Raw genomic sequence first — 15,774 nt, 5'->3', positions numbered from 1 at the left:
AGCTTTGGGAATTGAAAGAAAACTTAAAAAAAATACCTTAGTATACTTTGTATTTTCAGTTTTTCTAAAACAACAGCTCATAGGTTTTTATGCCTCCGCACTGGAGACAGTTTGGGCCAAGAGAGCGCCTTGAAGGAATTTCTTCAAATTTGGCACAAACGTCCACTTTGATTTAACAATGAACTGATTAGATTTTGGTGGTCAAAGGTCAAGGTCACCTTGTGTCTGTCTCATTCTCATGAACACAATATCTCAAGAATGTCTTGAGAGAGATCCCTCAAATTTGACACAAACGCTCACTTAGGGAAGATGTGTGTGAAGCATCCACGTTTTCACGGACGTGAATGTAAACGGTAAGTGCAACTTGACTGGTTCACGGAGGCATACAACCGTGAGGTGATAATTGTACCTCTCTGTCTGTTTTGTTGTTTGGAGTTTGAAAAGGCCTTCCCTCCAAGTCATTTTGCAAGGCCTGGGGGGGATGCCAGTCACTTTGTTCCATAGCTGAGGTTAATTATGCCTATAATTTTGTCAAACATAGAGACTGTATGTGTGAGTCTTTATGGCTGTGATGCATGAATGAGTGTGTAAGTTGTTGTTCCAGCTGTTAGATAAAGGGCAAAACAAAAAAACTGAGGACATTCTGTTAATGCTCACATTGGAATTTGTCCATGTATAGCAGCGTAGCTCTGTGAGAGGAAATGTCAAGTAGACAGAAATATCTCAACAGCTTCTGGATGGAAGCCATGGAATTTAGTGCAATCATGTCCTCCTAAGGATAAGTTGCAATGACTTTGATTATCCCCTCATATATCATCTAGCGCCATCATCAGGTCCAGTATTTATTTTTACAATGAAATATAGGCATGTGCAAAACTAATAATATTTCAGGTAGCCTTAGCTGTACTGTATTTTGTGTGCTATTTACCAGATGTTAGTATGGTAACATGCTAAACTGAAATGGTGAACATGATAAATATTTTACCTGCTGAACATAAGCATGTTAGCATTGTAACTGTGAGCATGTTAGCATGTTTGGTCACACTAGCATTTAGCTCCAAGATGGCTACAGCCTCACAGAGCTGGCATGGCTGTAGACTGTTAGCTGTTAGGAATTGTGCCTTAATCAATGAAGAGGTAATGGTTGAAGGATAACAATAAAATGTCAGCCCACCATGTGTGCCCCTTATTGCCCCTGAAAACTGGGCTTTAACTCCCCGTAACATTAAATATCCATGACTAAAAAGCAACAATCAAAGTTGGAAAAACAACATCTTTAGGTATTATTTATTAAGTGTTTAAAACTAAAAACCTTAGCCAACCTGCTTCACTGGGACTGTGTGGGTGTGGTGTAATCAGATTTGACATCAGACTGTAATTCAAATTGCTGCTAAATCCTAATTGGTGAAAATATGTGACATCACCTTTCTCCAGCTGAGCCCTGTACACCTCAAAGCAGCAAGGGACATAGGAAGAAATACAGATACACCTCCTGTGAAATTGCCAAAATTGTACTTCCTTTGGCAGAAAATTTTGTGTTTATGAGGGAAACCAAACCATAACACATAGTAACAGGCTGATCCAGAGCCTTTAAACAGGCTTTTAAACTTCATCCTACTGTCTCAATTCAGTCAGATATTTTCAATTGTTCAAATTAATTGCTTAGGAAAAATAAGGGAGGTACAAATTAACGGGTGAGACTGCGTGTCTGTGCATGTTTGTGTTTACGTATGTGTGTTCAAAACCAGCTCTGGTTGTGGGACGCGCTCCAGAGAATCATCCTGTTGTGTTCCCTGTCTATTTTAAAGAAGCCTCATGTCTTGATGGGAGCATTTTAGGCTGGTCTACGTCGTGTGGTTTGATGGACTGGGGGCTCATCCTACTCTCCAATGTGCTATGTGTGAGCTCAGTCCTGCATGTTCTTTAATGAAGCAATAGGAGAAGATATTCGGTCTCAGTTAATGTAGTTTATTAAGCAGTAAAGGAATAAAATTACAGAGCTCTGGGTCTCAACTTCAAGTCCCTGACGAACAACAAAGGTGTGTCAGTTCACGAAGTCTGACCTCCTGTCCTTTCCCTGACCCAGTATATTTGAGCGTAACAGAGTGTCATTGTGCACGCAAGGCGTTGTCCTCTTCTCATTGGCAGTTCCACTTCCTCCTTCACCACACCACGCCCCTGCCTCGTGTTAATCTGACTCCTTCCCGCTGACAGTGGGGGCGTGGTTCCTGTTTTGAAAGACAAGAGAACAACACAACTCCCTACACGTGCTGTACCTTACTATCTGTACATCACTTTCTATTATTTTTACCATATATGAAACTAATTATCTAAGCATTGCGGTATGTGCTCCTCAGATTTCATGTCTCTTCCTCTCCTGTACTTCTCCGCTTCTGCAAAGCAAACACATTCAGATCAGCTGAAATCATCTTAGCATTCTCATTGTTCACACATCTAAAACTTATATAGTGAAACACAACTGATAGTAAAATGCATAAAATCATTCTATTCCCAACAGGTTTTAGACAAACAGGCTACTGAAGTAGTTTCGGATGAGATAAACAGATTATGATTTGTGTTCGGATCATTTTAGGAGATTTTTATGAGCATAAACAAATGAATTGTTTGACTTTATTTGGACTTTATATAGTGTGGTGTGTGCACAGGTTGTGAAATAATATGCATATGACTGACATCTCCATGCATGTGTGTTTGTGTTCAGACCTGTGTACGGTGATCAGGGGTCAACAGCCAACATGCACACACACCCCAGCACTGATTGGACCCGTTCACAGAGGTATTACTTTTATACAAAACACACACACACTTTATGATTGACTTGATCTTATTAAGCTGTCTAATAAACTCTTCTTAGGCTCATGTCAGTTTTTATTATTATTCTATTATTCTGTTCATATTGAGCATTTGTATATGTTTTCTGAGTAGACAGTAATCACTGTCACTCTCTCTTTCCATCTCATTTTCTTTATGTGTGTTTGTGTGTCTGTCTGTGACTTATATTCCTGTAGCCATGCGATTAAGGAGACTCTCTCCCTTCCTCCACCCTGTGGTCTGTCCATCTCTTGTCCTCAGCAGACTTCTCACTTCTCCTCCTCTGTTAGGTATCACTTTTAATTTTATCCTCTCTGAATGCTGGAAATTGATGCAATTTTTGGAAATTATTAAATATTTTATATATATTTGGATGTTCAATACAATTTACCTGTTAACATATGGAGGACAAACTGATTTAAATCAAGCGTATTTCACTTTCCCAGTAGCCCCGATGATTCACGCTCATCAACACCGAAGAGCGACTCAGAGCTAACCAATCAGAACAAAGACAACCCTGAGATGTTGTGGACCTGGGGGGAGCTGCCACAGGCCGCCCAGGTATCCACACACACACACACACACACACACACACACACACACACACACACACACTCTGCAGAAAGTACCTCATACAGAATAAGACACAAATATATGTCTGTATGTTGAATATGAAACTACTGCCAGTGCCAGCAGCCCGTTAGCTTAGCATAACATGAAGACTGGGAATGGCCAGCCTGTTTCTGTCCAGCTGTAACAAAAGCCGCCTACCAGCACCTCTACAGCTCTTGTTTAACATTATTGACGTAAATAGCAGTTGCCAGGTAACCAGTAGATACTCCAGGAAGTTACGCTTGACCAATAAATAGGCACATAGCCAGCCATAAAGAAAACTGTCATTTGTACGCTTTTGCTGTTTGCTTAGCTGTTCTCCCCTATTTCCTTTGTCTCCATGCTAAGCTAAGAGGCTGCCGGCCCATCCACATGAGAGACATGTCAATCTCCTCTTCTCATCTAACGAGAGTGAATCAGTGTAGAAAGGGGAGAAACATATTGAGCACACATGCAAGTAAAGATTGTATAACAAGTTTGATCTCTCTCTGTCCATTATAGCCATCCTTCCTGACTTCCCACCAGAAGCAGGACCCCGTCCCAGCAGTCTCCATCCCGGTGTCCAGCAGCACTCACTTCAGAGCCATCAGTGACACTGGACCCCCCTCCCTCACTCTCTACCCTCCCCAGCCAGGGGAGAGCGCCGCTCAGGGTGAGGACAAGGACACTGAAGAAAGAAAAAACGGAGCCAGGGTCGGACAAACCACTAAGACTGGGGACACGGCTGCAGGTAAGCATGGCAGAAAAAAACATTTTAAATGTAAAGTATTCTCTAAAAGCACCTAGAATTACACTACAGCCTAAAATAAGAAATGATGTGAGTTGTACTGCTCATTTGTCAGGCTAAATGCTGTCATGGATTGCCATTGCCTCTCTGTCAGACTTGCAGCCCTATAGTGACCTCCAGTGGTGTTTCTTTAAATTCATGTATGAGTTTATCCTGGTGACTCATAAGCTTGTTTGTGTGCTTCACTTGGTTGTTTACTGTGTGTTATTTTCCCGTAGGGAGAGAGGTGGAAAGTGTTGGGCCAGCATGTGAAGAGATGGATGGTCTAACAGCCTGCTCAGTGTCTTCCAAGATTCTCCTCGATCACCTTGACGAAGCTGGGAGTAGAGGAAGTCCCATCAGGAGAACTGATTCACCATCTAAGAAGAAAGGTATCAGAGCTCTATCTCAAACAATACAAAGGATCTTGAGCTCAAACTGTCTGTAGGCGTCATCATCATCATGCTACTGCTGCTGAGGATGTGTGATATTGTCTCTTCTTAGAAAAGAGAAGCCAACACCTTGGTACTGATGGCGTGTATCTGGATGATATTACAGAGCTGGAGCCTGAAGTAGCCGCTCTCTACTTCCCTAAAAGGTTCAGTAACAAAACATATTCATGTACCAAACATGTTTGTGCATGCCCTCATATGAGTACAAAACATACTTTAAACCAAATACACACACCTACTGTACGGAGGGCTCTCACCTGGTGTAATTCACCCTGTGGCAACCACCAGGGAGTTGAGAAGACTTTAATTTGTCTCCTGTTTTTCAGAAGTAATCAATTACTTTTTGACACTTTAGGACACTTAAGTGAGTCTTTATTTGATCTACATCATCACCACAATATTTTCCGAGATGTACATGTTAGAGTGTTTGTGTTTCACTCCCTCCTCAGTGACGGAGGCAGTAGCTCAATGAAAGGGGACTCCGAGATGATGATGATGGGAGCGCGGAGTGCTAATCAGTCCCCACAGTCAGTGAGCAGCTGTGGGATGGACAGCGGCGTTGACAGTTTGTCTGACCAAGTGGGGGACCTGCCTCATGTTGCTATCTCTTTGTGCGGAGGACTCACTGACAACAGGGAGATCACAAGAGGTAGGATAAGACATGTGCAAGGAGGCGATGACAGAAGGACAAAAGTACTGTTCAATTTAGATTCTTTACTCTTCTTTGTGAAACACATGTATGTCAATCTGTGTGTGTTCTCACCTCATATCTGTGCGTGTGTGTGTTTCATGCCACAGAGCAGTTCCAGGAGAGGGCAATTTCCTACCAGCAGTTCTCTGAAAACCCTTCTATTATCGATGACCCTAACCTGGTGGTCAAGATAGGAAACAAGTATGTTCTGGGATACCATATTCAAAGTGTGATATACATTTAGACTAAGTGCAGAAACTATGACAACCATCTGCTTTTGTTTTATTAATAGTTTGAACACATTTAGACACGTCTGTGTTTGCATTAATGGGTTTTAACGATCTTAACAAACCTTCTCCAGGACCATCTTTACAGTTCTGACAATAATTTCATAATTTAATATCCTGCAAAGTAAAACACCATTGTATATTCACTAAATCGCCAACTTTGGTAGCAGCAACAGCAAAAAACTATGTGACAATGTCTGTTTTCAAGCTCTCACACAACCCGTGCAGTATAAACCAAGTCTCATTCATCCTGTCATATGCTCAGTACTTCCCAAACAAATGCAAACCTTACTATTTAAAACTGAACTAAAAGTAAAACGTATCTATGCTCTCTTCAAAGCCAGACTCCATTGAGAAAAACAGTGATTTTAGCTTGCTAAACACGTCACTGCCTCGATTAGTTGGTTTGTTTGTGTTATTGTGTGACTTCCATGTTTTAAACGGTTAGTTTGGATTCACTAAAGTCACACAATAACATAAAAAAGCTGCCAGTGGAGTAGTGGTAGTTGTAGCAGTGGTAGATCAGTAGCTCCTGTGTTCAGCAAGGTAAAATTATTGTTTTTGTCAGTGCAGTCTGGCTTTTGAGTAGAGCATCGGTAAGTGTAACTTTACCCATTGGTAAGGGCTATCTGTTTGAAATGTACTGAGCATACGACTGAATAAAACTTTAAAAACAGACGTTTTTGTATAGTTTTGCTGCTGTAAAACATGGTCCCTTTTTACTCTAATTCATTCAGATTTTTTTCTTAACATATCCAATGTAACACAGGGTGATTAATTGATATACAAATGGTCATTTGGTGAGTGAAGTATTGTTTTTAAGTTAGATGAGAGGACCGATACCATTCTTGTTTGTATGGTAAATATGAAGTCAGCACCAGCAGATTATTAGCTTAGCCTAGCATAAAGACTGGACACAGGAAGACACAATTAGCCTCTATCTATCCAAAGGTTACCAGCATTTTTTAAACCAGCTGATTAACAGTTGTCATTTGTTTTATCTGTACAAAAACCAAAGTGTAAAAATGACGGGGTTTTATGCGAGATTATGTGTCAGACTATTTCTTGGTAAAGTGCAACAACTTCCAGGATGTTACTGTGCTTCATAATTAACATACAGATATGAGAGTGACATTTATCTCCTCATCAAACCCTCTGGAAGACAGTGAATAAGCTGCACGAATCACAGTTCCTACTATAGAATCAAGTCAGCTGTCTCTGTCAGATTGAAGTAGAAGGAGGTGTAAAGAAGTGCTCATAGCGCTCTCTGTCATCGGTTGTAGGTACTACAACTGGAACACAGCAGCTCCTGTGATGTTGGCCATGCAGGTCTATCAGAAACCACTGCCGCAGGTAAGACCACCACAGTCATACACAAATATGTACTCTGATTGTTTCCAGTTGACTGTATGTTTTATTTTATCAGTGGTGGAAGAAGCAGTCAGTAAAAGTACTCATTGTGTAACAGAATGTACCCTCTCAGTTTTACATTATTATATATTATAATATTATTGTTATGCTTTCATTACTGTGTAAGCAGCATTTTCATGTTGTAGTACTTTTTATACTGTTAAGTAGTTAAATACAGCGGCTCCCAACTGGTGCAGCCACAGGGTCCAGATTTCTCCTTGGTCATTAGTTCAGGGTCCACACGGTTTAATATGTTCAGCATCATACTGGCATTTGGTCATGTCATCGATCTAGTTAGCTGTCTCTGTCAAGTAGCCACTCACTCTACAGCAGGAAATGGCACTTCAAAATAAAAGCTCTGTGCCGGATATTCACTGTACTTAAAAAATAGAGTGTGTTTTTGGTCCATTCCGAATGGTCCCAAGACCCACTTTTGACCACAACCCACCAGTTGGGAACCACTAGTTTAATGTATGCAATGCATCTTATTTGTAACTGTTTTGTTTACAGCTATTAGATAAATGCAGTGAAGTAAAACATACAAATTTGTCTCTGAAATGTATTTAAATACAAGTATAAAGTACTAGAAATGCTATAAATGAGGTACAAAAGCCTCAAATTGATGCACAAATACAGTTACACTCAGACAGTGGTTGTCGATATTATATGCTACACTAGTTTTTATTTTATTTTTTATGTTCTCTATCATTTAATTATGATTTATTGTGGTGGACCACCTACCCCGAAAATAAGTAGTCACTGAAGTAAAAAGAAAGATAAAGTGTTGAATGAGTGGTTCAAAAATTCCAAATTACTATATTGTGTTTTTAAATGATTGAAACGTTATTATAATATATGTTTGGTGTCTTTGCTCTGCAACCCTGGCATCACTTTCTCCTGTGCACTCCCAGCCTTTTGCAACTAATTCTCCCTGATCTGAAGTGTCACTTCAGTGTTGTCATTTGCCAGCATCCTCATGTTATTTCATGAAAATTCAACCAAATGCTACCAGATAATGTGTGCTCACATGTCTTTCTCACAATAATCGATATTCAACCATTTCAGTAAACGCTGTAGAGCACATAAGATATTTGATTTTTTTTACACTGACTACATCTGACAGCACTGTTATGGATACTCAGTCTGCTATGCCACTAATTTAAATTGGCTGTTAATGGACACACATGGAGAAGCTCCCACCACAGCCGCTTGTCTTGTACCACAGTGAAATATGGCTTTGAATCTGTTTTCCTAACACTTTAATAATGTCATGTCTTTATCCCCCTCCTTATTTTTTCCCTTTTATTTACATCATTTCTTTCTCCCACCATCCATGCTATGTTTGTGTGTGCTAAGTGTTGGTGTTTGAGTTATGTGTTCTCTGCTTTTGGCCTCTTCTCATACTGCCTCCCTGGTCTGTTTGGCTCCAGCCCTTCACAGCCTGTATGTTGTTTCTTACTTTGCTTGGGTGTTGGTCAGAGCATGTCTTTTTTGTTTCCTATGCCATAACTTCTCGCCACTGTCAACCTGTCTATCTTCCCCTGTCTCTCTTGCATGTCCGTCTCTCTAGCATTTTTTCCCACATGCTATCAGTCACAATCTTCTTCTTCCTTTCAGGTTTCAGTTTGCATCCTTTGCTGTTTGTTTGCCATCAAATTTCCACCTTCAACTGCCTTTATTTTAGTGATTCAGTTGGAGTTCAGTGTGGTTTGAAATGTGCCGTTATTTATTTTCCTTTTTTAGTGCTTTCTGTTAATTTGCTGTGTTTTCTGCTTCACTTTGTTTTGAGGTTTTTCATACAGATTTGAGTTACATTTTCTGTCAGTTTTGAGGTGTATGTACATGGTTGTCTCCAGGCCTCAGTGGAGAACATCATGAAGGAGAAGATGCCAAAGAAAGGAGGACGCTGGTGGTTCTCGTGGAGGGGCCGGAACAGCGACTCCAAATCAGTAAGTGCAGAGATATGGTGAGATATGTTAAAATAAACTTTGTCCTTGGCACAGTGGTGCAGTGGTTAGCACTGTTGCCTCACAGCAAGAGGGTTCCTCGTTCGAACCCAGGGTGGGGGAGCTCTTCATGTTCTCCCCGTGTCAATGTGGGTTTTCTCCAGGTACTCCAGCTTCCTCCCACAGTCCAAAGACATGCAGGTTAATTGGTGACTCTAAATTGTCCGTAGGTGTGAATGTGAACATGAATGTGTCAGCCCTGTGATAGTATGGTGACCTGTCCAGGGTGTACCCTGCCTCTCACCCAATGTCAGCTGGGACAGGCTCCAGCCCCCACATGACAGGATAAGCTGATTGATTACCTAGACAGTTAAGAGTGTCAGAGGGTGGGAAAGGATGGGAAGCAAAGGCAGGGAGCTATATTTGTTCCTCACATCAACACATGCCATTTCAGTCAATTAAGCCACATGTGACCTTTGACCTTTGTGCACTTCAGGAATCAGTGACAGATGCAGGAGGAGACAGTGGAGAGAGTTCGATTACAGTGCCCTCAGTGGACAGGTGACTTCAGACAGACAAGCTTGTGCTTGTTTCTTTGTTTTACTCTTTAAATCACCGTACTCTCATCTTCACTAGTTTTCATAAGTTTCTCCAATTTTGTTGATTTTACAGGATGAAGGACGAATCATCCTCCAGTGATGAGGACCACAGATCATCCAATCAGGCGTCAGGACCCTGCCAGTCAGAGCTCCTCATGAGTTCTGGCAACGTCTGTTATAAGAAGACTCTTCGGCTCACCTCAGAGCAACTGGTGTGTATTTATTGATCCAAATGAGGATAAAAACATAAATGCAAGTCAGTTTATGGCAGCTTTGAAGCTCCTTAGTGGCTTATTATATGTTGCACACTATGATAAAGTAAATAATTTAGAGTATCTTCAAATGAAGGGTGTTATTCTCACATTTTGTTCAGAGGAATACGCCATACATTGTTGTGTTACTGCATGTTTTCCTTACCTGGTGTAGCCTAACACTGAATGGAAAACTTTTTCACGTTCCGGCACTCAGCATTTGTGTGCTTGTACTTGATGTACTTGCACTATTTGTGTGTGTACAGGCTAGCCTGCAGCTGATGGAGGGTCCTAATGAAGTGGTATTCAGCGTGACCACTCAGTACCAGGGCACCTGTCGCTGCCATGGCACAATCTATCTTTGGAGCTGGGATGACAAGATAGTCATCTCCGATATAGACGGAACAATAACAAGGTAACAGAAGGCAAGATAGTCTCACTGTCACTGTTGGTATCCAATAGTTGAAATTCAGAAACCAGCCATTAATAGAAGTTCAACAGTTCAGTTTCAGCTTTTCACCAGTAGATGTCAGGCTTTACACAGATTCAGTGTTGGTGGTTTGTCTTTATTTGCTGCACTGACTGTGTGATGTTGCCTTTCTTGTATCACGCTATAGGTCGGACACCCTGGGTCACATCCTCCCCACTCTGGGTAAAGACTGGACTCACCAGGGCATCGCACGGCTTTACCACAAAGTCAGCCAGTGAGTGCTACCTTACAATCTGCACACAGTGTTCAGAGTCAAGTTGTTAACACTAAGGACTAGCCTATAATACAAATACCAGATTTATTTACTTGTTTGATTAACTTATTTGTCCTTAAAGACCCCATATTGCAAAAAGTCAGATTCACATTTCTTTTCTTTTTTTTTTTTATTATAAAGCAGGTATTGGTGCTATATAAATACTGTGAAAGTAACAGAACGCGTAATCTACAGAGAATTGCACAGAGTTGGTATTCAGAAACTGTGCCTTTGAATGAGCCGTTAGGAATTCCACAAAGCTGTGATGTCACAACTTTAATAAATAAAGGGAGAAACTGCCACAATAGTGCCATTACAGTCATTTCCCGGCTGTGATGACAGTGCGGTGATGCAGAGAGCACAAATGGGCAAGACTTGGAAATACTGACGCATCAGAGCAGGCTCAGCTCTTCTTAAGAACATTGAGATTGCTTTGTATGAAATGTGCTATATAAATAAAATTTGATTTGATTTGATTTGATTTGATTCGTAGGAGGGGGGGCTTAAAGAGACAGGCACTAAAACTGAGCATTAAAGACAAAGGGTGAATACAGGAATATTCAGGGAAGTAGCATCAGAAAAAATAATGTGTTTTTTGACCATTAAAACATGTAATCATGTTGTAGTTGAAACCCCAAGTGCAGGTATCAACCTGAAAATGAGCATTATATGAGACATTTAACTGAAATATATGCAATGGCATGTCTAATAATTCCTTATTTTAATCAGGGTAAACAGCTCAAGACAAGCTCTCTGTTTGTCTTTCTCTCTATCTGTGTCACAGGAATGGATATAAATTCATGTACTGCTCGGCGAGGGCCATCGGCATGGCTGACATGACGCGAGGCTACCTGCACTGGGTCAATGAGAGGGGAACCATGCTGCCAGTGGGCCCGGTGCTGCTCAGCCCCAGTAGTCTCTTTTCTGCATTGCACAGGTCAGACACACACCACATGTACAAAAATGCCGTGCTGATGTAATCAGAATTCATATTTTCATATAATGGTTAGTTTAATTTGGTATTTAATAATCATTTTATCAGGAGCAGCTACACAGTTTTGCCTTATATGTATCCTGAATGCGTAGAATGACAGGGATTACTTGTCATATGCAAATATTCTGACAATAATTTTAGGGATTTTTGGGCTTTTGTTTCTCTCACATCTCTCTGCTGATGTATTCATGTTGATGTCTTTCCCAGTGGATTTGTAATATGTGTTTGATGTCATGTCATGTTGTGCAGGGAGGTGATTGAGAAGAAACCAGAGAAGTTTAAGATCGAGTGTCTCACAGATATAAAGCACTTGTTCCACCCAAACACTGAACCTTTCTACGCTGCTTTTGGCAACAGAGCTACGGTGAGATTTCTGCAAACGAGCATACTCTCTCTTAACAACAGGAATACACTGAAGAACTGTACTTTGTTCGTGTTTAAGCCTTGCCAAGATGTATAGTGTTCTTGCTTTTGGCTGTGATGCTGATTGTTTGTGTGATTTCAGGATGTGTATTCCTATAAGGAGGTTGGTGTTCCTCTGAACAGGATTTTCACTGTCAATCCCAAGGGGGAGCTGATACAGGAGCATGCGAAAACCAATATCTCCTCGTAAGATTTATTCTTTGTGTCACTTGATCTTCATTGATGTGATTGGACTCCAGACACATGTGTCTACAGATATTTGACTGAATTCTGGTAAAAGTCCGCTGATGTCTTTGTGTCTCCTCAGCTTTGGGCATCTGTGCGAGATGGTCGACCACGTCTTCCCTGCCCTTGCTCAAGAGGAGGGAGCAGACTTCCCCTGCTCTGACACCTTTGACCAGTGCAATTACTGGAGCAAACAACTTCCTGATGGCACCAACCAGGAAGAAGAAGACCCACAGCCACTGGAGACAAGCTGAGGAAACCCATCGAGAACGCTGCATTCCAGCTTTTCTCCAAATCAGTCATGACGCTGAGGTCAGGGGGTTTGCGACTCATCGTGAAGCCGGCTGCCCGGATTCAGAGTGAAGGTGTTGATTATTTTAGAATCAAAAATCCAAGGACTGACCCTGATTAATGAATGAAGCTCCATGGCTCGTTCAAAACTCAAAGACGTTTTTAAAGATTAACTGCGACTACTGATTTGAAGTAAATGAATGTTTTCAGTATCCCACATAAACAAACCAACTTGCCATCAGTCAACAGTGAGAACACAAGCAGACCTGAAGTTTCATTACACATAAGACTGCAGCGTCAAAAAAAAAAAAAAAAAAAAAAGGAAGACTTGTAAAAGAGAAGAACATAAAATCCCTGATGAATATCAACAGCTGCTTGGGAGTGAAGCCAACCGATGGCTCCGCCTGAGGAGTGCTCAACACAGGGTCAAACACTCACGTATCACACATTTGCAAGTGCACTGACTCACACCAATGCGTAGACATAAGAACTTGTAAAGGCATTCCATAGACAATGCACAACACTGCAGAATATATTATCCCTCACTGTGTGTTTTTCAGCTCATTGAGAGATTCCTTCGACTGGTTACCGTCCTCTCCTTCATCCCACTCCACTCTTCATTCACACTGGTGGATGGAAAAGCTGTCACAAAAACCACACACATACACTGTTTGTGGATATTATATTATTATTATTTTGCACATATACAGGCCGCAGTATTTTATGCAAAAAAAAAAACAAACCCTATCTTAAAATAATCGGTCCATGTTAAGTCCACAAAAATGTGAGGACTCACTGTGTAAATGAGATAATTTTGCAGAGATTCTGCACAAGCAGGCCTTCCAGATTGCCCAAACAACTGGCTTACACCATTGGTAATACAATATAAGTTATATATGGCCTAGAATTCAGCTTCCCAAATCAAATCAGCCTGTTGGTGCATCATTTTATATCTTGTTTTAACCCATCACATGCAATATATTACCAAATATTAACATACATAAGAATCTTAGTTGGAGTTTTACCTACTGCAGGCATGTGGCTGCAGTAATCTCCTGTGACCTCCAGTGCAGTACATACACCACATCACATTAACTTACATTTCACGACTATAAGAGCAACCAGAACATGCAAAAATAGCACAGATAGTGTACTCAGTCATCTTTCTGTGCCAAACTCCTTTGCAGGTCCAGCTACATGTGTTTGTGGTCTCCTGACCGTGCTACTGTGAAAGATTTATGTTTAAGACAAATGCAGGACAATGCAAATAACTTAAGTGTGTGTTCTTTCTGTCTGTTTTTATACACGCAAATATGTTAACACCAGTGATATGCTAGAATGTAGAATATAAATCACTCAGAGTCTGTGTTATTAATATGACTAATGCTCATCAATGCAATGACTGTGGAAGCCCACACAGGACTGCGGTCATATATTTTCAGTTTTGTAAAGTTGTTACTGCACAGATCAATATACTTTTATATACAGCACTAATCTGTCCTGTGGTGGAGAATTAAATGCAGTATATTCAAATACTGTAAGGTTTTCTCTTTAAAAATACATCTGTGTTTTTTGTCATGTGTATATAGATTTCCATTGTTATCAAATGCTTGTTTCCATCCATTGATCAAATAACATCTACTGTACTGCATTTATTATTTTTTTCACGTCTAACTTAAAATGGGTGAAACCACTGTAAATAATGATTAATGTTATAAAATTTTGTAACCATATGAAGTGAACTTAAAAAAAGAAAGAGCTCATCTTTTGAGAGATGATATTGTCTAAAAGGCTTTGTTACTGGTGCTCATTTAAACACACCTGCAGTCATTACATGCTTTACTGTGAATCTGTTTTCAAACCACCCGTCTCCTGTTACGCTACGAGGTGGCAGCTTCATCAACATGCAGTTTTTAAGGAAAGCCCATAGATGGATTAGTGTTAATCATATGTCATTTTGTTTTATTTTGAGCCTCATGGGCACTAAGGTGGCTATTTACATGAAGTGCAAGCTAATTGCTACATAAAGTTTATGTTGATTGCATTGTTAAGAACTGTTTTGTACAGAGCCCCTAAAGTCCCAGAAGGTGATGAGCAGAAGTCAATTGTCTTGTTGGAACAAGTTCTTGTCACATTATGGGACTTTAGTGGCTCCGTAGCTTTGAATGCCTGACAGCTTCAAGAATAGGAAAAACGCTTATGTTGCTACCACCCTCCAGATTTTATATTATCTGAAAAAAGTTAGAGTTTAACAACAGTATTTGTAGTCTGATATTAATGTGTCCTGTACTGGAAAAAAAGCCAAAATACTGATTGATCCTCTGATTGATTGTGACTGAGTCTGTGATAATGTATACTCTTTGTGCATAGGATAGATAATGTTTGATGCCATACTGGCGAAAGAAAACTAATGAGGAATTGACCTTGAATCTGAAACTGTTGATGTTCACATGCCTTTGGGGACTCCAATGTAATTTGTGTAAGAGGCAAAGAAGCAGAGGACGCATGCTGTTGTGATGCTAAGATGCATATTATGTGGATGTGATAATCACTGTCTTGTCACCTGATCCTTGTAGACATTGCTATAGTATTGTTATGAGTGTTATAAAAAAGCAGAGACATGTTAACATGTAATTATTGAAGCCAAAAGCACACTCACATCTGTGTGAGGTCACTCGATTTGGCACTTGTAAGAGATTATGCTAAGGTGGAATATGGAAGCTGATGATTTTTCTTCTTAATGAACACAATGCTGTTCCCATGATTTAAAAGTAAATCATCTGTGTGGTGATTGTCACTTGATTCTTTCTGTGAAAGATCCATTAAAACTCTTGACCAGTGATGCAGTCTGTGTCTGTGTTGACATGGATGTTGATCTGTCCCGTGTAGAGATTAAGGGCACTATGAAGCAGCCCACCGAGCAGTGTGCAGTACGAGCAAGTGTTAACAATGTAGTTTGAATAAACATGTACAATGAACACATTTTTTTTTAATAAACTCAAAGATGATTGCTACATTGTGTTACACTTCTTGTTTTCACTTCCCCTCTGCATTATTAAACTTTTGCGACCCTTGAGTCCTTGTTGCTAGTGCTTGTGTAATTTTAATGGTGTATGATTACACTGTGGTAGAACTACCTAAGATCTGACTATGTCTTTCCCCACTAGAAGAAAGGGGGAAGACAAGGATGTAAATGACACAAATGGCATTAACCCTCTGCTTTTACTCTTCAAAAAGAAAAAAGAACACATT

The 15,774-nt window shown here is 40.4% G+C and overlaps 1 protein-coding gene across 4 annotated transcripts in view; it reads left to right on the top strand.

The window, feature by feature from the left end:
* Positions 1-15,536, top strand: part of lpin1a (lipin 1a) — a 35,573-nt gene extending 20,037 nt beyond the window's left edge. For 2 of the 4 annotated variants that reach the window (XM_049597953.1, XM_049597969.1), the window contains exons 6-23: positions 2,723-2,797; positions 3,030-3,122; positions 3,279-3,393; positions 3,946-4,174; positions 4,450-4,602; positions 4,715-4,808; positions 5,112-5,311; positions 5,461-5,554; positions 6,924-6,993; positions 8,907-8,999; positions 9,493-9,557; positions 9,669-9,807; positions 10,113-10,261; positions 10,464-10,550; positions 11,374-11,526; positions 11,833-11,947; positions 12,089-12,192; positions 12,314-15,536. In XM_049597953.1, coding sequence (XP_049453910.1) covers positions 2,723-2,797; positions 3,030-3,122; positions 3,279-3,393; positions 3,946-4,174; positions 4,450-4,602; positions 4,715-4,808; positions 5,112-5,311; positions 5,461-5,554; positions 6,924-6,993; positions 8,907-8,999; positions 9,493-9,557; positions 9,669-9,807; positions 10,113-10,261; positions 10,464-10,550; positions 11,374-11,526; positions 11,833-11,947; positions 12,089-12,192; positions 12,314-12,485 — 2,200 coding nt within the window. In that variant the 3' untranslated portion in view covers positions 12,486-15,536. The remainder of the gene's footprint in view (positions 1-2,722; positions 2,798-3,029; positions 3,123-3,278; positions 3,394-3,945; positions 4,175-4,449; positions 4,603-4,714; positions 4,809-5,111; positions 5,312-5,460; positions 5,555-6,923; positions 6,994-8,906; positions 9,000-9,492; positions 9,558-9,668; positions 9,808-10,112; positions 10,262-10,463; positions 10,551-11,373; positions 11,527-11,832; positions 11,948-12,088; positions 12,193-12,313) is intronic. The other 2 variants (XM_049597962.1, XM_049597978.1) reach the window with 2 other exon arrangements.
* The last annotated feature ends 238 nt before the right edge of the window (positions 15,537-15,774 follow it).

The sequence above is a fragment of the Epinephelus fuscoguttatus genome, linkage group LG2 (genome assembly GCF_011397635.1).
Source record: "Epinephelus fuscoguttatus linkage group LG2, E.fuscoguttatus.final_Chr_v1".
NCBI lineage: Eukaryota > Metazoa > Chordata > Actinopteri > Perciformes > Serranidae > Epinephelus > Epinephelus fuscoguttatus.
This window is presented reverse-complemented; position numbering and strand designations above follow the sequence as displayed.